Raw genomic sequence first — 23,559 nt, forward strand, 5'->3', positions numbered from 1 at the left:
CGCCCAGCGGGGCTTGACGGGGGTGGGGCCGGCCAGGTCTGGGTCTCACACAAATGGCAATATTAAAATATTTCCTCTAATTAATTCCCTTTTAATGTGCATGAATTTCATGCACTGGGCCACTAGTGTTATCATAGATGCAAAAAGACAGATAGGCTCAGTTAAGGTAAAGGTTGACCTTGTCAGTGAAGATACTGGCCTAGGACATAACTGCCACCATAACTGCTTTGAGTTAAAGTTTAATTTCAGACCATCCTTTGCAGGTTACGTTAGGTCTCTAAGTTTGCAACACTGCCATGCAGGCTTCCCTTAGCTTGTCAGGTTAGCATGTGGCCCCTTTCGTCCACAGTATGAAAACTGTTACCATACATTAATTTTGTCTCCCCGCTGCCCTCCCCTCCCCGCCCCCGACTTTTGGATTTTTGCATGAAAGGAATGGTGCAGTATGTATTGTTTTGTGTCTGTATTGTTCTCTGTCTGGCTTCTTTCACTCAGTGTTGTGAGTGAGGTTCTTCCAAGTCGTGGCCTGTGTCAGTGGTCCATTCCTTTCACTTGGTAAGTATTCCGCTGTGTGAATATGCCAGTCTGTTTACCTGTTCTTCTCCCTGATCCTCACATGTGTGAGTCACGTTCTTATTTTTACTATATTCCAATGTATCAAGCTTTTGCTTTATAGTTTGCCGCCCCCCCCTTTTTAAGGTAAGATTTCCTTCTTTTTAAAAAAATATTTTTTTAAAAATTGATTTCAGAGAGAGGAAGGGAGAGAGAGAGATAGAAACATCGATGAGCGAGAGACATTGATCGGCTGCCTCCTGCACGACCCCTACTGGGGATGGCGCCTGCCACCAGGCTTGTGCCCTGACTGGGAATTGAAGTGGTGACACTCAACCACTGAGCCATGCCGGCTGAGCTATTTATTTTTATTTTAAATTAAAATTTTCTTTTTTTTTTTTTATTTCCCCCTTTACCTATTTTTTTCTGTATGTTTGTTGGTTGGTTTGAATTTTTATGAGTTTATCTGAGCCAAATTGATGACAGATGCGGGGAGCAAGATTTCAAATGCTCCCTAAAGTGTTGAATTTAGCTTTTTACATTTTTAAAAATATTTTTTAATTGATTTTAGAGAGGAAGGCTGAGGGATAGAGAGATAGAAACATCAATGATGAGAATCATTGATCAGCTGTCTCCTGCACGCCCCCTACTGGGAATCGAGCCCGCAACCCAGGCATGTGCCCTTGGCCGGAATCGAGCCCGGGACCCTTCAGTCCACAGGCCAACGCTCTATCCACTGAGCCAAACTGGCTAGGGCAAGCTTTTTACATTTTGACTTGTTTAACAAGCAGTTAAATGAGTACTTGCCAAGTTCTAACCACTTAAAAATATTAACTAATTTAAACCTCATAAAAACTCTACTCATTATTTCAATTTTACAGATGAGGAACTGGAGGCAGAGACGGTCAGGAACTAATGAGAGCCCCAAGCTGGCGAGGGTTCAGACTCAGCCAGGCTCCAGGCTAACAGCTGACACGCTCTGTGAGATACTTGGGATTAATCTGTATGCAAGGTCTGCAGCAGGGGCCCATTCTCTTCTTCACCATATGCAAAGTCCCATTCCCCAGTGCCAGGGACTGTGATTCAGGAACACTCTAAAGCAGCTTCGGAACAAGTCATTGTTCCTTTAGCATTAAAAACACAACCAGCCCTGGCTGGTTTGGCTCAATAGGTAGAGCGTTGGCCTGCGGACTGAAATGTCCCAGGTTTGATTCTGGCCAAGGGCACATGCCTGGGCTTCGGGCTCGTTCCCCAGTAAGGGGCATGCAGGAGGCAGCCGATCAATGATTCCCTCTCATCATTGATGTTTCTATCTCTCTCTCCCTCTCCCTTCCTCTCTAAGATCAATAAAATATATTTAAAAAAACAAAACAAAACAAAAAAAACACAACCAGACCAGACCCTTAAGAGCACAGAATCTTCTAATCCAATCCCTGCCTTCCTTTCTCCCACCCTCTTATTATCTTCCTTAGGTTCTCTCCTTAATCTCAAATGCTTAAAGAAGCTTTGAAACTTATTCTCCAGAGTTTTATAGATCTTGCTCCCTGCCCTACACCATCAATTTGGCTCAACTAAATCTTACAAAAATTCTCTACATTGACAAAGACATACTTTGGGGGTCGAAGCTGAAGAGTCAGGAGTTGAAACAGAAATGCCTTGCAGTGGTGAAGCTAGCCTGTGCCATGGTAGCCACATTCTCTGAGGAAGTGAGCTCAGGAGCCCAGAGGGAAGGGAGGATGGAGCTCTGGGGCAGGGGGAGGGCACGAGGGGGATGGCTGGCCTGCCTGGACTGAGAGGGAGAAAAGAGAGGAGAGAGGGGGAAGACCAGGTTTTAGCAAAACCCTGTCTGGCCTAAGCCTCCATTTGTCGTTTCTGAATCTCGGAGGAAGAGCATTAAAGAATTCCTTCACAAATTTCTGGACCAGTTAATGCTCTCGTAACTGTAGCTTGTTGACTTAGTAGGAAGTACTTGTAGGATCCATACAGGTGGCATGGAAGAAGTTGGCGTTTATCCTATAGAAATATATGTGTGAATCATGTCGTAAGTTATATAAATGTCTCACACTATGCTGTACACCTGAAACTAATATAAAATAATATTAAATATCAACTATAATTGGGGGGAAAAACTCTGAAAAAAAGCCACATGTCAACAGTATTTAAAAGACCACTTTAGTTTTTAATACTTAATATAAAGTCATATTAAACTGTTAAAACTTAAAACATATGTGAATGATACACGTGCAGTGTTAAAATCATTGCACTAGAATATAAAAGCATTGCAACATTATTGCTGAGGGGTGTGTATGTGGTAACAGGTACATAACAAAAGGTGTATCACTTAAACCATTAAGGATGCGGTTCAGTTCAGTGGCATTAAGAACATTCACATTCTTGTGCAACCAGCACTGTTTTTTGTTTTTTATCTCTCGTCTTTCTTTTTGGTGGGGAAGAGAGCAATAGTTTGACATGGCTAAACAGTGCAGGATGGTGACAGTCTGGCAAGGTGCAGCATGGGCCTTCCCCCACCTGTCCCCAGGGGTGAACGTTCCCATCTTGAGATAGGGGGCAGCTCTTGGCTTCACTCTGCTTCCTCAGCCTGGTCTCCTCACAGAGCAGGGCTCTACTAGCCTCAGGGGCCACCTGGTGTCAGAACCAAGGGCCTGGGGGCATTGGACCCCACGCTGCTGGGAGGGACACTGACCCCCCTCACTCCGTGAGCCACCCTAGTGGCTGACCCTGGCTTGGGCACAGGGCTGCTTTGCCCTTTCTGTTCCAGCCCAGAACCTGCTTCCCCGGAGACCATAAAAACCAAGGCAGGGAGGGGAGAAAAGCAGCTTCTGCCAGAGAACCAAGCTAAAGTCTGGGCACCAGGGCTCCGGGCCAAGCCCTGCCAGCTGGTCCACTGGCCTCCTGCCTCGGGGCTTGTCCCGTCCTGCCACCACTGGAGAAGCCCTTTCACACCTGCCCAGGGGCCTGGTGAGACAGTGAAGGGTGGGTCTGTGTGAATCTGGAGTTGTCTGCCAGAAAAACCACCCAGTCCACATTCCGCCCATGTGGGTAAGGCAATTAGCTCTGTGGTGGAAAGGACACGTGCTGTGAGGTTTGGTGGCAGGATTTAACTGTGTGCTCTTAGAATTATGGTTGGGCTGGGGAGGGGTGCGGCTCTCAGCAGAGGAGTATAAAAGGGGCAGAGAAGGAGCCCAAGGCTGATCAAAGGTGAACCTGTTAGCTCTCTGGCCTGGTGCCGGGGAAGCTGGCGCCAGGCCTCTGGGATTGTAGCCAAAAAGAAGTTAGAGGTTGGCAGCTGAACCCCACCAAGAGCTGGGTGAGGACGAGGTGTGGTCCCTGGACAAGCCAGGGAGTGAAGTTAATTGGCCTTGACAGGTGCCAGCAGTTAAATGGCCCATCTCACCTGCCTTTTGCTTTTCTTACCAACCTTGGCTCCGCCCAGAGGCTCCCCTTCCTCCTCTGCCTGTTTCAGCCCCTCCCTTTCGCCCAAGGCTGCTCTGAACTCCGCTCAACTCGCATGGGAGTCGGAGCTGAGCCGCCAGCCAGCCTTGCCCTCTGAGTTCACCCCCACAGCGACCTCTCCTCAGGATTTTTTTGGGCCTAACCAACTACTTTGGTACTATGTAAGGCCAGTAACCAGAGTAATGGGACCTTAAACAAACAAAACAAAACAAAAAAACAACTGAGTGTGGCCTTTCTGTGGCTCCTTGCACGCTTATATCCATTTCACTAATGTTTTTATTTAGGTAGTGCTGAATTCAGGACATGTGTGCAAAAGTCTTACTTATAAAATTTGGCCCTAACATCACTCTCTATCAATTCACCTGAAGGGAGAATTTGCATCTAAGGGAGGAAGGAGTCACCAAAGACAGGGTCCTACACATGTTTGGAGACATTGAGGGAACTTCCAGCCAAACCAGGGCTCTAGCGTCTTAGCCCCAGAGAAGTCAAGGTAGATCCCTGGAATCTGCTTTTCAAACTAGCATCCCAGGAAAATCCGATATAGGAGGTGCCAATCACCCCTGAGAAGCATGAGGGCCTCTCTGAGAGGTGTGGCTGGAAGGTGATGTATATAGCTGAGGAAGAAACGGGGTGTCCCTCCAACGTTGTGGGTGGGAATATAAATTGGTCCCATAAAAAACAGCTCAATGGTTCTTCAAATTTGTATTTTTTAAATAATTAATCAGTACCTTTATTCCATAGCTAAAACTCCAGGTTTACTACTTGTGATTTTTATTTTATTTTTTAAAATTTATTTTTTATTGTATTGGGGTGACATTGGTTAATAAAATTATATAGGTTTCAGGCATACAATTCTAGAATACATCATCTGTATATTGTATTGTAGTTCCTCCAAAATTTAAATGTAGAAATTACCATATGACCCAGCAATTTGACTCGTAGGTATATACCCAAAGAAATTGAAAACAGGTACTCAAAGATATATGCACATAGGCATTTTGTAGGAGCACTATTCACAATAGCCAAAAGGTGGAAACAACCTGAATGCCCATTGCTGGATGAAGAGATAAACAAAATATGGCCCTAACTGGTTTGGCTCAGTGGATAGTGTCGGCCTGTGGACTCAAGGGTCCCAGGTTCGATTCCGGCCAAGGGCATGTACCTTGGTTGTGGGCACATACCCAGTAGGGAGTGTGCAGGAGGCAGCTGATAGATGTTTCTCTCTCATCAATGTTTCTAACTCTCTATCCCTCTCCCTTTCTCTCTGTAAATAATCAATAAAATATATTTAAAAACAAACAAACAAAAAAATGATAAATCCATACCATGGAATATCATTCAGCCATAAAAAGGAATGCAGTACTGATACAATCTACAGTGTGGATGAACCTTGAAACACTATGCTGAGTGAAAGAAGCCAGACATATTATGAAATACCCAAAATAGGTATATCTATAGAGATAGGAGCAGATTGGTGGTTGCCAGGGGCTGGAGGGAGGAGGGATGAGCGTAACTGTTGATGGCTATGAGTTTTCTTTTTAGGGCGATGACAGTGTTTTTAGTGGTTGCACAACAGTGTAAATGCACTAAATGCCACTGAATTGTCCACTTTAGAATTATGTGAGCTGTGGCCAGGTAACTCTGCTGGTTTCAGTGTTGTCCTGATATGCCAGCGTTGCAGGTTCAATCCTCCATCAGGGCACATGCAGGAATCAACCAACGAATGAATAAATAAATGCAACAACGAATAGATACTTCTCTCTCTCTCTAATCAATAAATTAAAAAAATATGTGAATTTCACTCATAGAAAATAAAAAGATAAAGAAATGGGGTGGAGGGATGCCAAGGACCAAGAAGTCAGCAGGGTTATCCAGTATTACCCGGACACAGGCCCTCTGGGGGACAGTGAAGTCTGTCCTGCTCCCCGCCCCTCTGGGATGCGCCTCCAGACTCTCCAGTGCCCTTTGCTCTGACTTCACACTCACCAGCAACCTTCTGATTGTTACTGTGGTCTCTTAGGTAGGTGCCTAGTGCTGAGACAAAGTCTCAGAGATGCTGGGAACGGCTCTTAGTCAGCAAGGTTGACGCCTTTGGCTTTGTGGGCTCTGCATCCATGTCTAATGAGCCTGCTGCCTGCGACAGAGAGAGTAACTCTTAGTCCTGCTGTGGGACCTGTTTCTTTGGTTAGCAAACATTTGGTAAGCGCCAGGCACTGGCTTTAGGCTCTGGAAACTCAGCAGGGACCTTGATGGACACAGTCCCTGCAGCTTACCTTCCAGTGTTCAAATAACACATGTGAGGAACCCAACACAGTGATGGGTAAAAAGTGCCCATAAATGGCAGCTGATACCATTATTCTTATGAGTAGGAAGAAGTTTTTGTGATCATTTCTGAGAATTCATTCTTCCTCTTCCCCATCACGCTCGCTACCTGCGGCCTCCTACCAAGATCTGCCAGCTGTACTTGCCCTCACCACCGCTTCCCTCGTCCACCCATGTCTCCGATATTCCATAGCAGTGAAACCCACCCGGCAATCCTGCTCCAGCTATTTTTCATGACCTTGTGCTTCACCGTGAATTGAAGCACAGTAACGAATGTTTCCAAACACAACACATTCTTCGTGGAAAATATATGCTTTGATGGAATTGGAGGTCTTGGTTCTTGGACAGATGGTGACCTGATCTAGGGCACCCATGCTCTGCTCTTCAACCCACACAGCATCACCCATCGAGAATCTGCCCTAGACTGTGGGCAGGAATCACAACTCTACGCTTTTCTCTTGCTTCTGACCCTCCCCAGCCTACCTTCCCACTTAGCAAGTTGTAGACCATTTGTTAGTTGGTTTAGTTTAAACCTCTGCAGAGTAGATGGGAGGGACGTCGGGAAGGCGGCAGGAGGGGCTCCTGGGGCCCGTGATGGTCGGCTTCCTGGCCTGGGCGTTGGTCACACAGACGTGGTCATTTGTGAAGGTCAGCCTGTATGCTCATGACCTGGGCATTTTCTAGATGGATAATCTACTCCAGGCAAAAATTAAAACGAAAATAGAGCAAATGTGCTGAGATACTTGTACGAAGATGCTTTTTTCAATGCCCTTTATATTAAAAACTGGAAATAGCCTGCACGCATACGAGTAGAGGATTGGTAAAATAACTTTTAGTGGATCTATAAAATAGAATATACAGCCATTAGAAATATTGATAAAAGGTATGTTTATTCACTTGGCGGTGTTAAGTAAACAATATAATATAAAATAAGTTAGAAAAGAAAGTATATTCCAAAATATTAAAAATGATCATCTCTGGGCAGAATATTGGTATTAATAAAGTTAACTAATCTGAGGAGCTTGTTAGGTACAATTCCTGAGCCCCCACACTCAGAGATTCTCATTCAGTCTTCCCCCCAAACCCCAGAGCACACACCTACCCAGGTTAATTGTTATGCACAGCCTGGCTCCTATCAGTTTGGGGCTCCTGGGAACCTTTTATGAATCTGATATAAGCCATGCATCCTCTCCCCTGGAAAATGAATGGGCACACCAAATCTTGAATATAATTTGGAGAGATGGTCCATGACTCCAGGTAAGAATCCCTAATGTGGAATGAGAAGTCAACCTCCTCCTTTTTTTCTTGTTCTTTTCTTTCCTCAGAAGGCTTCTTGCTCCCAGCACCCTAAAGGCTAAGGGCCTCGCCAGGCAGCATAGGCCAGGGCCATTGCCATGATGAGAGCACATCTTTTGTGTGTTCAGTCGTGGTTGCTGGTGCCATCCAGAGGGGATGCACTGGAGGGTGCGCAGTGGCGGGCGGGCGGCGGGTGGCCGCGGTGGTGCCAAGGCCTGCTTTGAGAACTTGCCTGTGCTGCCCACCCCGCTGGGTCCTCTGTAGGAGGGCAAGCTGCCTTGATGGCCTCACAAGTCTCACGAAGCTGTCTCCAAACTTTGATGCTCGCTCTCCTTTACAAACGTCCCTCCATTTATCCACCCACCATTTCGTCTCTGCTGATCTGGGTCCCTACAACGAGATGGGACTATTTCATACAGTATAAATGGGAGTAGGGTCAAAGCCATGGCTTTATGTGGTACAGGGTGTGCTCCATGATACTTTATGATCATAAACTTTGGGACCCTAAGAACGTTTTATTAATAGATCTTAAGATTTCCTCTTTTTGTGTGTACCTCAAAAGTCATGGACGGCTCGGCTTGGGCAGTGGACAGTGCTAAGGCTTCTAAGAGAAAAGAGAAGAGGTGGGCGGGCGGCCCAGAAGTCAGGCCCCTTTGGGAGAGGAGTTGGAGGCCCAACAGCAATGGCCTCGGCCACCAGGTGGCATCACTGGCCACTCTGGGTGCAGCTTCTCCCAGGAAGTCAAAATCCTTGGAGCCCAGATCCGACTCCTCCACAGAAGGGCCAATCCTTTCCCCGAGGGCTCTGCCCTGAACCTCTGAGTCCAGCGTCTGTAGGGGTCACCACAGCATCTCCCTAACACCCGCATTTGTCCCCATTTTGGCCTAGAGGAGGAATGCCAGGCAGGGTGAGCCAGGGAAAGATGACACAGGGCAGGATAGTTTTCTTAGCCCTGGCATAATAAAAAGAAAGCCCAAACATTTTTCTTTTTTTTAATATCTAAGATTTAAAAAAAATTAAAAATCCCCAAACCAGCAACCAAAACAATCCATCTGAATGTCGGTGACAGGCCTGGTCTCAGGTCCCCTTTCCGGGGTGTTCTGAAGCAGCAGCACCTGCCGGGCAGCTCTGGGACCCCAGGGCCTGGGGACAACCCAGTAGCGGCCAGAATCCACTCTGGCCTTGACCCAGCAGAGCTGGGATGACCAGGGACGACTTTTCAGAAAGGCCACCAGTACTGTCTTTAAACACGTGGTTGCTCTGGGAGGAACTTTTCCTTCAAGTCCAGGCTGAGGGTTATTTCTTGTGGAGAAACTTCATTTTATTGCCTAAAAAAAGAAAATGAGAGCATTTCACCAGGAGAGAAAGGAGGTTGAGTTAACTCTTCCCCTTTCTTCCCAGCTGCAGTGTGGCCAACCGTGCCTCCCACGCCAGCCAGGAGGGAGCCTCACTCTGTGCCTCGCAGCCTCTGCACCTCCCCAAGGAAAAGGGATCTTCCTTGGACTCAAGGAAGAGCTGCAGACACTGCTTCTGAAATGGTAAGTTGGAATCTCTGAACGTAACGGGTCCCCGAGGAGCCAAGTGAGGAAACTCCCAGCGGTGCGGTGAGTGGGAAGTCCCACCCCAAGTGGCCATCTGTCCACCCTGTGAGGGACAAGCAGGCCCCGCCACAGGTGCCCGTGTGGTCCTCACCGCACAGCTCCTCCTCACTGGGGCCTGCGTCCTGTTCCTCTTTTGTGGCTATCGGGACGACGCTCTAACCAACTGAGCCACCCAGCTAGGGCCTCCTTCCTCTTTGGTGATTTCCTCTTCATCCTTTTCCCAGCAGGGCCTTGTTACTGAGTGAGCCGGAGTCCTCTCACTTTTACATTTCCACTTCGCAGGGCACAGGGAGGCTGGGCCAGCTCTGTGCTGCCAGACACCCTGCCTGCTTCCGCTCACCCTGCTTCCTAAGCTCAGTGCCCAGAAGACTCAGGAGTGAGGGAGATGACAGTGACCAAAGGTAGTGAGACAGCCCAGGAGCCAGGAGAGCAGGGAGGGGCCTCTGTGTCCTCTGTTTATACTTTGGAGTCAGACTGGAACAGGAGGCTACAATGCCGACTTAGCCTGCCCAGCACAGGCCAGGGAGCTCTGTGTTATTTCGGAGCCGGCTCCAGTGGAGGAACTGGCCAGGAGCCACGGACCAGAGGCTGGTGATGGGGACCGAGACCCTTGGCCTTACCTAGTCCCTTCAGGAACTTGTTGACACCACTGTGCTCTCCACTGGGGAGTGTCTCCAGGTACTCTTGGGCTCGGACCTCAAACAGACCTGTTGACAAGAGATATCCCAGTCAGTATAGTTCCCTCTCTGGGCACTTCTAACCATACCCGTTTCTTTACTGCCACAGAAAAGAGGAACTTGCTTCTGAGATGAGCTGCTCCTATAAACATGCTCTGAATCATAGGTTTATAAGAGTTTTTATGACCCCTATAATTGCCCAACTTTGTGCAATAACTGTCTTTGGAAAGCTGTAAAGCCAGCTCCCACACGAAATCCTATTTTTACTCAACAAACACCTTCCAAGTGTCTCCACTGTGCCAGGCACACGGTTTCAAGATGAACCAGATGGTCATGGCTCTCGGGAACTCCTGGAGTTTCCCTTTTCCTCGTGTTCTCCCATTAAGAGGGTCCCTGGCCACGTGGTGTGGCCTCCTGGGAATGAATCTGTTTGCCACCTGTGACCTCAGGAAGGCTGGGCAGGCCACCTCTCAGGGGCCTCAGTGCTCAGCCCGGGTCTGAGCCTCAGGTACTGTCTTCATTTCTCTGGTCCTCGTGGACAGTGGGCTCCTTCCGTACTGTTTTTAAGCTTTGCTGTCTGGACCTCTCTATCAAATCGTGGTCTGTAAACAGGTACCTACCAGTATGTGTACCCAGCAGGCCTCTTTAACAGGTCCCTTCATCAGATCAACTTTTTGTCTCTTCACATACCACCTATCAGAACTGCCGGAAGCGTGGCAGCCTCTGTCTTTACTTTGCAAGGAGCTCTGGGAATGGTTTCGTTCCTTAACTCAGTCTGTGCCATCACAGCACCAGAGGACACCGAGGCGTGGGCCAGCAGCTCCCCCGGGACCCTCCCTGGCCGCTGCTCGGCCACTCCTCGGTGGTGAGCACCTCGCCCCTACTCAGGTCTAACTCCCATCTGTGACAGCCTTTCCCAACATTTCCAGTTGTCAGGTCCCCAAAAGGGCTTAAGATGACATAAGAAAGAGACAGGAATCCCAGTCACCGGTTATCCTCTTTTCTCACACCTCCTCCTCCCCCTCCTCCAGCCCAGGAAGTGTGATAGAACCCAGCTGACAGGGACAAGGAGAAGGTAGGAGAGATGAACTCCAAGAAGAGAGAGAGTGAGGGAGGAGAATGGATGATCCACAAGCTCCCAGCCAGGCAGGCTCAGCAGAGGCTGTGGGCCATTCTCTCCTCTATCCCATCCCAGGTGGCTCCTGCCTGCTCCACGGTGGAGAGGGGCAGGAAAGGGGGGCAGAAGGGACGAGAGGAGGCCTGTGGGAAAGGACAAAGGAACCACAGAGAGAGAGGAAGGAAGGGTGTCCACGAGAGTTTCCTCGAGTTGGAAAGAATGGAACAAATGGAGAACTGTCACCAGAACCCGGAAAGTGCTCTGGGACAGGCTAGTGGGGGGAAGAGCTGTCTGAGGAGACAGGCGTCAGGGTAGATTCAGAAGCTCAGATGTGCAAAAGTGAACATTCTCCAGAGGTGGCCGAGAGCTGCTCCCGTCTGCCCGGGCACCTCCATCTGTCTCAGGGAAGATGCAGGGAAGATGCCTTCTGACCTTTGGCATCCTGTCGACGCAGCTCTCGCTCCTGGATGAAGCCCCGGAACATCTGGGTCTCCATGAAAACCTCCAGGAAGCGGCGCAGGCTCTTGGAGGAGACGGCTTTGCGGAAGGCCTCTCGCTGCAGGGTCCTCTCCTCACGGTCGCCCACCGTCAGGAACAAGGAGTAATGGCCCACGATCTCCACGAAGAAGCGGACAAAGGCTTCAGACACCACCTGGTTCAAGGGGCTGGACTCAGGGCCTGAGCAAGAGGAAGGGCCAGCGGGTGAGGGTCAGAGCCTCTGAGACAAGCCAACTGGTAATACAAGCAACTTCTAGTTCTCTCGAGGAAAAATCCTACTGATCCATAAAAAGGTTACCCAAAGGTATTAAATTATTTCTTTTCCTCCCTTTTATTATGTTTATTTTCCTTATTTTTTTTTGTTTTTTTTTAGGTAGAGTGAACACACACACACATAGAGAGAGAGAGAGAGAGAAACATCGATGTGATTGATTGCCTCCCGCACGCACCCTGACAGGGGCCAGGGATTAAAGCTGCAACCCAGGTACATACTCTTGGTCAGGGCTCTTTCCCTCCTTCCAACAGATATTTTAGGACCAAATGGGGGAAGTGAGAGAACTTTTCCTAGTTCATTGTTAAAATGAGATCCAGGTGAGAAGGTTGAGCACCCAGTTTTCCTCCTTGCATCCCTCTCTTGCCTATTTTCTTACTTAACTCAATGTCAAGTGGAGTGCTTGGCCATTGTCCATTTGCTCCCTGATTAACGATGGAGAGAGATGCAGTCTGGAGGGGCTGAGCACTTACCGTGCTTGCAGTCGGGGGGCCCTTCTTCCTGGTCACTGGCCAGGTCATTTCTCTGCTCCAGAATGTGTTCCAGGGCCACCTGAAGCTTCCGTGGCAGGATGGAATCCTCGTCGTCCATCTGTAAGGCAGAAAGGACAGGTGGGCCATCGCCCTGCTTCTGGAGGTGGTGCCGTGCCCGGCCAGCAGGACACATGGGTGCACTGCCTGGCAGGCCTGCACAGCTCAGTCTAGGGCAGCGGTTCTCAACCTGTGGGTCGCGACCCCTTTGGCGGTCGAACGACCCTTTCACAGGGGTCGCCTAAGACCATCCTGCATATCAGATATTTACATTACGATTCATAACAGTAGCAACATTACAGTTATGAAGTAGCAACGAAAATAATTTTATGGTTGGGTCACAACATGAGGAACTGTATTTAAAGGGCCAGAAGGTTGAGAACCACTGGTCTAGTGGAAGGAACAACAGGGGTCTGAGGTTTGAATCTTGATTCCACTTCTTACAAGCTGTGTGAGCCTCAGTTTCCCCATTTGTCAATATCTACCTCATTGTGAAGATTAAGTGCAATGGGCAAGACACTGATGAAGGAAACTGAAGATACAGGTAAATGAAAAGATATCCTGTGTTCATGGATTGGAAGAATTAATGTTAAAATGCCCATACTACCCAAAGTGAGCTACAGAGTCGATGTAATGCCTATCAAAATGCCAATGGCATTTTTCACAGAAATAGAAAAAACAATTCTAAAATTTATAGGGAAATACAAGAGTCCAAATAGACTGAGCAATTTTGAGAAAGAATAACAAAGTTAGAGGCATCACAATTCCTGATTTCCAACTTTAACAAAGTAATCAAAACTGTACAGTACTGGTAAGCCAGTCAGGGAAGGACAAATATCACATGATCTCACTTATATGTGGAATCTAATGAACAAAATAACCTGATGAACAAAACAGGCCCAGAGACATGGAAGCATGGAACAGACTGTCAAATCTCAGCGGGAACGGGGGTGGGTGGTGGCATGGGAAGAAATTAACCAAATAACTTATATGCATATATGCATAATCCACGGACACAAACAATAGTGTGGTAGGTATGGGGGTGTGTGAAGAGGGTCAATGGGCGGGGGTGGGGGGAGGGGGAGAAGGGGACATCTGTAATATTTTCAACAATAAAGATAAGTTAAAAAATAGAAATAAATAAAAAAAACACACAATATGGTACTGGCATAAAAAACAGACATATAAACCAGTGAAACAGAATCAATAGTCCAAAAATAAGTCCACACATATATGGTCAATTGACAGTTCACAAGGGAGCCAAGAATATTCACTGGAGAAAGCATAATCTCTTTTTAATATATTTTTTAAGAAATTGATTTGAGAGAGAGGGAGAGATGGAAACATCAGGAAATGAAATCACTATGTTGAAGAGGTAACTGCATCCATATTCACTGCAGCATTATTCACAACAGCCAAGACGTGGAAACAACCTAAGCGTTCATCAGTGGATGAACAGGTAAAGAAAACATCACACATACACACAGACACAGATACATGTGTACACACACAAAGAGGAATATTATTTAGCCATAAAAAGAAGAAGATCCTACCTTTTGCAACAACATGGATGAAACTGGAGGGTATTATGCTAAGAGAAATAAATCAGATAGAGAAAGACAAATACTGTATGTTCTCACTGATATTTGGAATCTAAAAAAACCCAAAACTTATTAGAAAGAGAGTAGAATGGTGACTGCTAGATGCTGGTGTTGGGGGAAATGTTGGTCCAAGCTCTAAGATGAGTAAGTTCTGGGGCTCTAAGGTACAGCATGGTGACTAAGTTAACAATGTTGTATTACATCCTTGAAAGTTATTGAGAGTAGATCTTAAATGTTAATCACTACACACACACACACAAAGGTAGTTATGTGAGGTGATGGCCGTGTTAACTAAACTTATTCTGGTAATCACTGTACAATATATATACATATCAAACCATCATGCTGTACACCTTACGCTTATGTATATGTCAATAATATTTTATAAAGCTTGGGAACAATATTAAATACAATACAATTACCTTGTGAAAAAGCTTGGAACTTAGTGGCTACACAAGAACTGTTTCCCACTGCCCTACCCTGTCAGGTGGTTGGTGCTGATCAGGGCACGTGGCCAGGGCAGATGACCAGTGGATCAAAGCTGGTTTTACGGCCCTGGCTGGGAGCTCAGTTGGTTAGACCATCGTCCTGATACCCCAAGGTTGCGGTTTTGATCCCCGGTCAGGGCACATACAAGAATTAACCAATGAATACATAAATAAGTGGAACAACAAATCAATGTCTCTCTCTCAAATAAAAACAAACATATAAACAAAAAGCTGGCTTTATTATCTGGGTCTCAGCATAGGAGAGCCCGGGGGAAGGGCCTCCCTGAGGGCCTTTGGGAATAAAAGTGAGTGGAACTAAGGATAGAAAATGGCATTACCACAACAGACAGAACTTTCTAGGGTGGCAGCTCCAAGTTTAAAAGCAATGCAATAGAATACCCCTAAAGCCTGCCTGTAATGTTCTTTGTAGGAGAGCTGGTAGGAGTTAGACCTCTCTGGCAAATGATAAGTGAGAAAATAATTGTGCATTACTTTTTGTAATAATGAAAGTAGTTTATAATCATTATAGAAAATACATGAAAGCTTGAAAACAATTTAAAGTCACTCATAATCTGTCTCCCTTTCATTCTCCCCAAATCAGCATTAATGTTTTGGTGAGTTTTCCTTTCCAAGTTGTTTAGAATATATATATTCTCTTTCTCCTTTTTTAAAAAAACACGTAAAAAATGTATATGATTTTGCATCCTAATTTTTCCCACTTAATATTATATCATAAACTTTGTTCTCAAATATTTTTTAAAAGCATGTTGAAAAAGACAAGAGTCTATAGGCAAACCTATGCAAAGATTTTAATTGTTAGAAAACCATTTGTGACAGAAGACGTGGGGATCAATCCTTTGCTAAACGCCCCTTCTTTGGCCCCTGCCTTCTGGCTTCTCCTCAGTCCAGCCCTGGCTGGGGACTGGGAATGCCCAGGCCCACCCAGGAGCCTTCGCAGAGCTGGAAAGCTGAGCCCCAAACACCAGAGAGGTAAAAAGAGAGCGAGCAGCGGGCTGAAGCTGGCGTTCTCACTCACCTGTCTGAGGAACCGATTGTTGACGAGGTCGACTACCAGGACCTGCAAGATGAGGAAAAGGAACTATTATTGTCACCAGGGCTTCTGGGATATAGCGATGGGCTCTTAGCCTTTTTCTGTCTTGGCACCAAAGAGGCAGTGGGGGTGGGGTGGAGTGGGCCATTTGTGGTTTCCTGACATTGCCACTGTGGCCACAAGTGATGAAGAAGGGAGGTGGGGAGCAAGGGCTTTTCTGAATCCCATGCTTTCAACACTGCAACCGCAGGCGGGAACATGTGTGTGCCATGGCTGGACTCCCTGCCCTGCTCCCGACTGGCTAAGGCAGAGCCTCTCAGGCTGCTTTCAGTGCATGGGTTACTGGGGTGGGGAAAAGAGGCTAGAGGCCCCACTTGTGCCCCTTCCACTTGACTGTCTCTGCAACCCAGGGCTCTCTCTCCTTTCTCTCAGATAACCAACTGGCCCTGTCATTTCTCTTAATGGGAGAGGAGGGAGAAACCCAGAGCCGTGGATCCAGCTGGAGAGCAAATCCAGCTGCTGGGCTTTCCTTAGTCAGGCTTTCGGATAAAGCACCTTCCTCTCTGTCCCCAGAGCGGGCTGAGACCCAGGGCCAGAACCAGGGCGACGCAGGTGCCGGGCCTTTGCTTGCAGGGCCCTGAGAGAGGAAGAGTGGGGCCTGATGGCCACCGGGTTTCCACAAAGAGCTAGAATATGGGCGCTAACATCCCAGGACCCCGCCCAGGGCTGAAGGGGCTTTTCCTTCCTTCTCAAACACCCTATAGGACTGAACCGAGCCATGTTAGGGATCATAGGGCATCCAAACTTCTTGCAGCTCACGAACTCACACCTGGTTAATATTAATGCGATTTTAGGACCACCTGGGCAATTAGAGGAGCCACATCTGGGGACCCAATTTAACTTCCAGGGGTTCAGGAGAGAGTGGCATCATCTAGTGCCCGCTGTTCCCTCTCCGGTGGCTGGGAGTTCTCAGACACTATTTAGAGCAGTGGTTCTCAACCTTGGCTGCACATTAGAATCACCTGGGAATCTTTTTAAAAATCCCGATTTCTGGGCCTCGTCCTCCGGAAATTCTGTTTCTTTGTTATGGGGTGGGGCCACAACATTAGTAACAAAGAAACAGAATTTCCGGAGGACGAGGCCCAGAAATCAGGATTTTAAAAAGATTCCCAGGTGATTCTAATGTGCAGCCAAGGTTGAGAACCACTGATCTAGAGGAAGGGGCTGGGATTCAATAACCATAGACCCGCCTCCACACCTGGATGCACCCCTGTAAACCGGAACTTGATCCTTAAGAACATTTTGGCGGTTGCCTTTTTACTGATATGATAAAGGACCTCTTTGCAGACTTGGGGGGAGTGGCTATCTCATAAATAAAGCTGTGGGGTCCCCTGCTCCCCTGACACTGCTTGTCACACAGCCTTAGGCAGCACCGCCCTCTGTCCCCCATGGGAAGGGAACAGAGACATCCCCTAGGGAGCACCTCCTTCTGCCCTCTGCCCTCTGCCCTCTGCCCTCTGCCCCCCACGGGAGGGCACAGGGACATCCCAGGAGCTCACCTCTTCCAGGGGCAGCTCCCTGAGCAGCGGCAGTGAGCTGGTGAGCAGCCCGATGAGGAAGGGCGTTGGCGAGCACACGATGTCAACCATGGCTGGCGGCAGTACGGGGATGTAGGTGTGCTGCCAGGTGAAGGGGTAGGTGATGGCCACCATTGCGTGGCAGCACTTGGATAGCGTGCTGCAGCGGGAGAGAAGAGCGGGAGGGGTGGGTTCAGGGAGGGCCCAGAGAGAAACGCTTGCACACCTCCCAAGGCACGTTGAAAAGGCATCCTGCACATATTAGGTGTGTCATGTAACAGAGCCTGACACAGGCTATTCCAGGCAAGTGCAGTTTCCTTGAGGCTCTGAGACATGGCCAGAGGGACAAAGTTAATGCTCTGGCCAATTTTTGTAAGTGTGCCTTCACATGTGAGCCCCATTCACTGCTACGCCTTTTCCTCACCGCCCCCCCCACCCCCCCGACCCTGCCCCCTGTTCAAGACCAAACCCAGAGGACTAAAGCCTCTCTTCTCAGGATGCTCACGCTTCTCCTGAAGACGCTTAATATTCTACTAATATTCTAACAGGGGCCTTTTCCTGTTCTCTCCCACACATCCTCTCAGCCAGTCGGGGGAATGGGTAACTCCGTGGGTATTCGCGTGGCAGCAGCCAGCTCCAAATGACTCTGTTTTGTAAAAGTGAAGCTCAGGTCTAGTTACCCTTGCCTAGAATTCCAAACTTCAAGATATACCAACATAAGGGAAATACTGGGAGTCTCTCTCTCTCTCTCTCTCTCTACTATATACATACTAGAGGCCTGATGCACGAAATTCGTGCAAGCGTAGCCCTCACAGCCTCAGCTGCCTGGTGGCTCCTCGGCCCTGCCCCCCACCCACTGGTCATTCTGGAAGTTGGTTCCGCCATCTGGTCTAATTAGCATATTAGCTCTTTATTATATAGGATATATATATATATATATTTTTTTTGTTTGTTTGAGGACTGTTCCCCCCCCCCCCGCCCCAATTACAGGGGCGTCTCTCTTAAAGAATAATGACCATGTTGTAGCCTTTTGTTGGCAAGTGCCGAGCCTTCCTAACTACTCTCCACACACTTTGCACAGTGCCTGGATCCACTCTCAGTTTATCCAGTGAATGGGTGGATTATTTGGGACGATCCTTTGGAATGTCAGTTCTACTGTGCGAAGACAGTGATGACTGTGGCCGTCTGAGGTGAGCGAGAGCTGGCTTTCTCTTTTCCTTGCAATCACTCCTCATTGCGGTGAGCCTGCTGCAGCAGCTCCCCTCTCCTCTTACCCTAGTATGCTGTCTCCAGGAGCTCGTGAGAAGTTGGTGTAATGTAAGAATAAAATAAAAGTGAGGGTCCAGTGGGTTCGGGTCCAGTGGGTTCCCCTTGAGTGCACTGTGTCCTCTTCAGGGCGCGGGCACCTCCCAGCCTTTGCCCTGGTTCTTGGCTGCGCTCCGTGTAGGGAAAGTTTCGAGGAGGCTGAGTTCTGGACACATGGCTGCTCCTTTACTAGTCCCCATGATGCCAGGCAGCTATAATCTCATTGCCATAAACCTTCCTGAGCTCATGAACAAAGTCACTTAGTGCTGGCTTCAGGAGAAAAGAGGTGATTAAAAGATACTGGCCAGCAAGTGAAACGAGCCAGAGAGGAAGGGACAAATATTGTATGATTCCATTACACCGGAGGACTCTGGATGGGCAGATACATCGAGATAGGGAGTGGAAGAGAAGTTACCAGGGTTAGGGGAGTGGGCAATGAGGGGTTAATGAGTCCAAAGTTTCAGTTTGAGATGAAGAAGAGGCTCTAGAAATGGGTAGTAGTGACAGTTGCAAACATTGTGAATGTACTTAATGCCACTGAATTGTGTGTGTAAAAATGATTAAAATGATATACTGTGTGTTATGTATATTTTACCACAATAAAAAGTATTCATAAACTTCCAAGCGAGTTCCTCTGAATCCAGCACCCCCTGAAACATCCTAAAGTCCACATTAGTCCTCTTTTCACCCACCCACACTGGGGCCTGAAGTTAATAAGGGCAATGCTGAATCTGTGCATGTACCAGTGCGAGTCTCCTAACGCTCCTGTCCCCTGTCTTGGCAAACAATCATTCTCATAATAGTCACTGGAGTCAGGACATACTGCTTAGTAGCATAGCATCCACATGTTTCAACGGTATTTAGTCCTTGTCTTTTCTTTCGAATGATCACCCCCAAAATAAGAAAGATGCTACGCCAGTTTCCTTCAAATCACTATATGGTAATACCTTCTTTATTAGCTGAGTAAGAGCGAGACAGAACAATTTAGTTAGGACTTATGCCAAGGAGAGACTATTAATAATTCAGCCACCAGCTTGGGGTGAAGTGACTTCTGTCTTTCGAGAATTTGCTCTCAAGCAGAAAAACTTTTCCCCCAAAGGCACTGCTTTCTCCCAGAGGGTCAAGAATGTTAAATACTTATAGTGAATTGCTTAGCATTTGTGTTTCATTTCCTTGCTCTATAGGTCACTGAATGTGTAGCATTTACTTTGTTCTAAGGTTTTTTGATTTTAGGGCTGATCTGTGTTGGTGTGTGATCAGTCCACAAAATTTGTCTGTTGATATACTGTAGTTGTGAGGTCCTGACTTAGAAAACTAGGAGGCTAGCCCAGCCGGAGTAGCTCGGGTGGTTGGAGCGTCTTCCTGTGCCCTGAAAGGTTGCTGGTTCGAGTCCTGTCAGGGCACAGAGCTGGGTTGTGGCTTGGATCCCCGGTCCAGGCCCATACAGAAGGCAACCGATTTATCTCTCTCTCTTTTTCTCTCCATATCCTCGGGTCAGGATTAAAAACAACAACAACAAAAACCTAGGAAGTTAAACTCTAAACAACATAGTTGTGTCTAGAGCTGCCTTTTCAGACTATATTTTGCAGCCCATTTTAGAGTCCTAAAATACTTTTAATAGGTTGTAATTAGCATTAAAAACAACAAAAAGAATAGAATAAAACTAAGAGTTTGAAAAAAAAGAGTTTGCTGTATGTTTTCAGTTGTACTAGTACATGATCTGTGTACATGTGTGTGTTGCATGTACTGGGTCTGAATGTAAAATGTATTTCTCATGGTAGTCTGCAGTTAAAGGAAACCAATGATTTGGACTAGCGAATTGGGGGTGGAGACGGGTAAAGAGCAATGGTTGAGTTGGAACTTTGATATGTTACGTGTCTTACTGGGATGTTAGCTTTCATTTCCAAGTGACCAGAGGGAGTCCCTTAAAAGACTTTACTAGTAAACAAGAATTCCCTGAATGAAGAAGCATTTTGTATGAAACCCATCTCTTTTTATAGCACATTTGTTATAAGTTCCTAAATATTACTTGGAGGAAGAAGTGGATCATGTGACAGTTTAGGTAGTAGACGCTGTCATCTGTGGTCTACATCTCCAGTCTTTGAAACTATTACTTTCGTCAACTCACTAAAAGAATAAAAACACAGAACTCATGTTTAAGAGTCCTTTTACATTTCAGAGTTGTGGTTCAAGCACTTTTGACTCCAGGGAAGGTACAGAATCACAGAACTTTTGACCTGGGAGTAATCTTAGAGATAGAGTTCATTTTCTTTTGAACTTTATAACTAAAGTCCCTGAGGCCAAAATGGGTGCAAGTCATCTCTGAGTTCAGTGGGGGAGGGTGGGGGGAGAAGGAGGATAGAAGAGCCCTGCAGACTGGAGCAGACGAAAGAGATACAGCAAGAAGAATGGAGCCAGAAGCCTTTGACTTTTTCTCAATCACTGCAGTAAAAAACACATCTGTTCAACACCCTTGCCCCCTGCTCCCCACCCCCCCCCAGCTCCCTTTCGCTTTCTTTTCCACTGAGCCAAACCGGTTTCGGCGTCCCTTTCGCTTTCTTGTGCCTCATCCCTAGAAGGAGGACGCGCTGTGCTGTCTCCTGGTAGAAGCTCACGCTGCCCTGCAGAGCTGGGCAGGCCCCCAGAGGGTGAGGAGACCCTGGTTCAGCGGCAGTATGAGCCAACTGGATAACAAAGGTGGTTGGAACCAGTTTTTAAAACAATGATAAGCAACACCAGGGGGAATAAATGTACGGAAAGAGAAAATTCATTCAGGTAACTGGAATGCAGTGAGCTAAAGGATAATGGTATTCAACTTCGAGGGGACAAATGATGACAACTCAACTGGGTAACCTGCTGGACAGGGAGGTAGGTATTGCCACTATTGACTATTTTTCCTAGCGAGTGGTTTTTTGTTTTTTAAATGGTCTCTGTTGCAGCTACACCCAAGAGTTTCCACAACTGGTTAGCATGAACACCCTGGTGGCTGGTGCAGGAGGCAGGGCAGCAGGAACATGACAGACTGAGGAGCGGCTTGTTCCTCTTGCTCTCAAGCCCACATCATTCTTCTCCTAAAAAATGCCTCTGGAAACACTAGAAGGAAAGGTCAAATTCTGCAAATAATCAGTTAGTGGTAGCCTTTCCACAAAAATAAGTGGCAGAGGAGAAAAGAGGGACTATTTTAAGTGTAGCTGAAGTGTTTTTCTCCATCTCTGCTGCAAATGCTAACGAAATTATTCCCTGACTTGTGAAGGCCATAGGAGCCTTCGGGGGTGGGGGTGGGGGGGGTGGGAGTGGTGAATGTGCGAAGAATAGTCTCTGGTTCTGGGGATGCTCAGGTGACTCCAAGCACGCTTGCCACACAGCCTCACCGAGCATCTGCTGGGTGGAGGAGAGGCAGTGCTGCTGAGGGAAGGCCCAGGAAGAGAGCCCGGCAGCTGACTCATATTATAGTGGGGGTGGAGGACAGGAACACCAGTGACAAAGCTGTGAACAATTTGTATAGAAGTGAGGGAGGGAGGAGATGCCCAGTGGGAGTTTGGCTGGGACCCAGGGTTAAAAGCTGGGCAAAGGTTTTGTTTTTTGTTTTTTTTTAATCCTCACCTGATGATATTTCCCATTGATTTTTAGAGAGAGTGGAAGGGAGGGGCCGAGACAGAGAGAGAGAAACATCAATGTGAGAGAGACACATGGATTGGTTGCCTTCGGCACGATCGAGCCCCAATTGAGCCTGCAACCGAGGTACATGCCCTTGACCAGCATTGAACCCGGAACCCTTCAGTCCATGGGCTGATGCTCTATTCACTGAGCCAAACCCACTAGGGCCATGGTCGGCAAACTCTCAACAGAGCCAAATATCAACAGTACTACGATTGAAATTTCTTTTGAGAGCCAAATTTTTTAAACTTAAACTATACAGGTAGGTACATTGTTATAAACTTAATTAGGGTACTCCTAAAGCTTAGGAAGAGCCACACTCAAGGGGCCAAAGAGCCGCATGTGGTTCGAGAGTTGCAGTTTGCCGACCACGGCCTAGGGCAAAGCTGGGCGCAGGTGAGGTTCAGGTCCTAGAATGCTGAAGCATGAGTTCACAGGCATCGGGATGCACTTGTGAGTGCTAACATTCTCCTGCAGAGGGCGCTTCAGTTCTGGTGCTGCCCAGTCCCTGTGCCATAAGTGGGTTACTATGCTCACTGCCTTCCCACTCACCTAGGATGCCACCAGAAGAGTAAATGATGAGTTTCCTGAGCTAGACAGACACCCCAGGAGTTTGAAGGATGAGCCCGTCAGTATTCTTTAGTATCCCAAGGAGAGCATCTCTCCTACCAGTGCATCATTCCCAGGAACAGGAGTGACAGGTAGACTGGTCTGGCCTGGTGCCTGGTGAGACCTAGTGGGGAGGGGGTGAGCGTCACCATGCAGTGGCTGCCACATTTCCATGACTGTACTTTCAAACCCTGAAGTAATGTGTCACTGAGTTTAAAAAGAACACAGGCTGGACCTCAAGAAAACTGTGTGATCTCAGGTAAAGCCCTTCACTTCTCCAGGCCTCAGATTCCTCTTCTGTTAAATAAGGAAAGTGGACTAGATGATTTCTGATGTCCTTCCAGATTTAATGTCTGTAAACTACACAGCGATAGAGAACGAGGAGCAGGCAATAGCTGTAATTGGAAAGAACCAAGACTTCTAGGGCTCATAAGCGAAGACAGGACCAAAGAGCAACGCTGACATCTCACTCTGAGGAACTAAGAGATGAAAGTGTTGGAGAGGATTTGAGCTGCCACAGTAAACCCCCCAAAGACAACACAAAGCCAGCACACCCTGGGAGGGACCTGACTCTGAGAGAACTGGATTAAGTGTCTAGCCCAAGGTTCTGTTAGGATGGGTTTGGGGTAGAGGACAATAATCTGTGACTATGCTATTCTCTAAATATTGCTTCAAATGTTGTCTTCTTGGGATTCACAGGCAAAAATAGGTAGTTAAAACTTAATATTTAATCAGACTGATGCTACTGTGTCACTAAAATTGCATTTAAAAAAATATTTTTATTGATTTCAGAGAGGAAGGGAGAGGGAGAGATAGACACATCAATGATGAGAGAGAATCACTGATTGGCCACCTCCCGAATGTCCCCGAATGGGGATCAAGCCTGCGAATGTGCAGGAGTGGGCAAAAGTAGGTTTATAGTTGTTCGTATGG

General features: G+C 47.3%; 1 protein-coding gene across 3 annotated transcripts in view; it reads right to left on the bottom strand.

Annotated features, from left to right (window-relative positions):
- Positions 1-7,219: 7,219 nt before the first annotated feature.
- The window catches only part of DENND2A (DENN domain containing 2A), a 103,670-nt gene continuing 87,330 nt past the window's right edge, over positions 7,220-23,559 (bottom strand). For all 3 annotated transcript variants that reach the window (XM_070424031.1, XM_070424032.1, XM_070424030.1), the window contains 6 exons: positions 17,038-17,215; positions 15,464-15,505; positions 12,282-12,399; positions 11,472-11,717; positions 9,866-9,952; positions 7,220-8,972 (listed from right to left, as the gene is read on the bottom strand). In XM_070424031.1, coding sequence (XP_070280132.1) covers positions 8,941-8,972; positions 9,866-9,952; positions 11,472-11,717; positions 12,282-12,399; positions 15,464-15,505; positions 17,038-17,215 — 703 coding nt within the window. In that variant the 3' untranslated portion in view covers positions 7,220-8,940. The remainder of the gene's footprint in view (positions 8,973-9,865; positions 9,953-11,471; positions 11,718-12,281; positions 12,400-15,463; positions 15,506-17,037; positions 17,216-23,559) is intronic.

Source organism: Myotis yumanensis, unplaced genomic scaffold (genome assembly GCF_028538775.1).
Source record: "Myotis yumanensis isolate MYYU_CA2020_CCGP unplaced genomic scaffold, mMyoYum1.0.hap1 SCAF_9, whole genome shotgun sequence".
NCBI lineage: Eukaryota > Metazoa > Chordata > Mammalia > Chiroptera > Vespertilionidae > Myotis > Myotis yumanensis.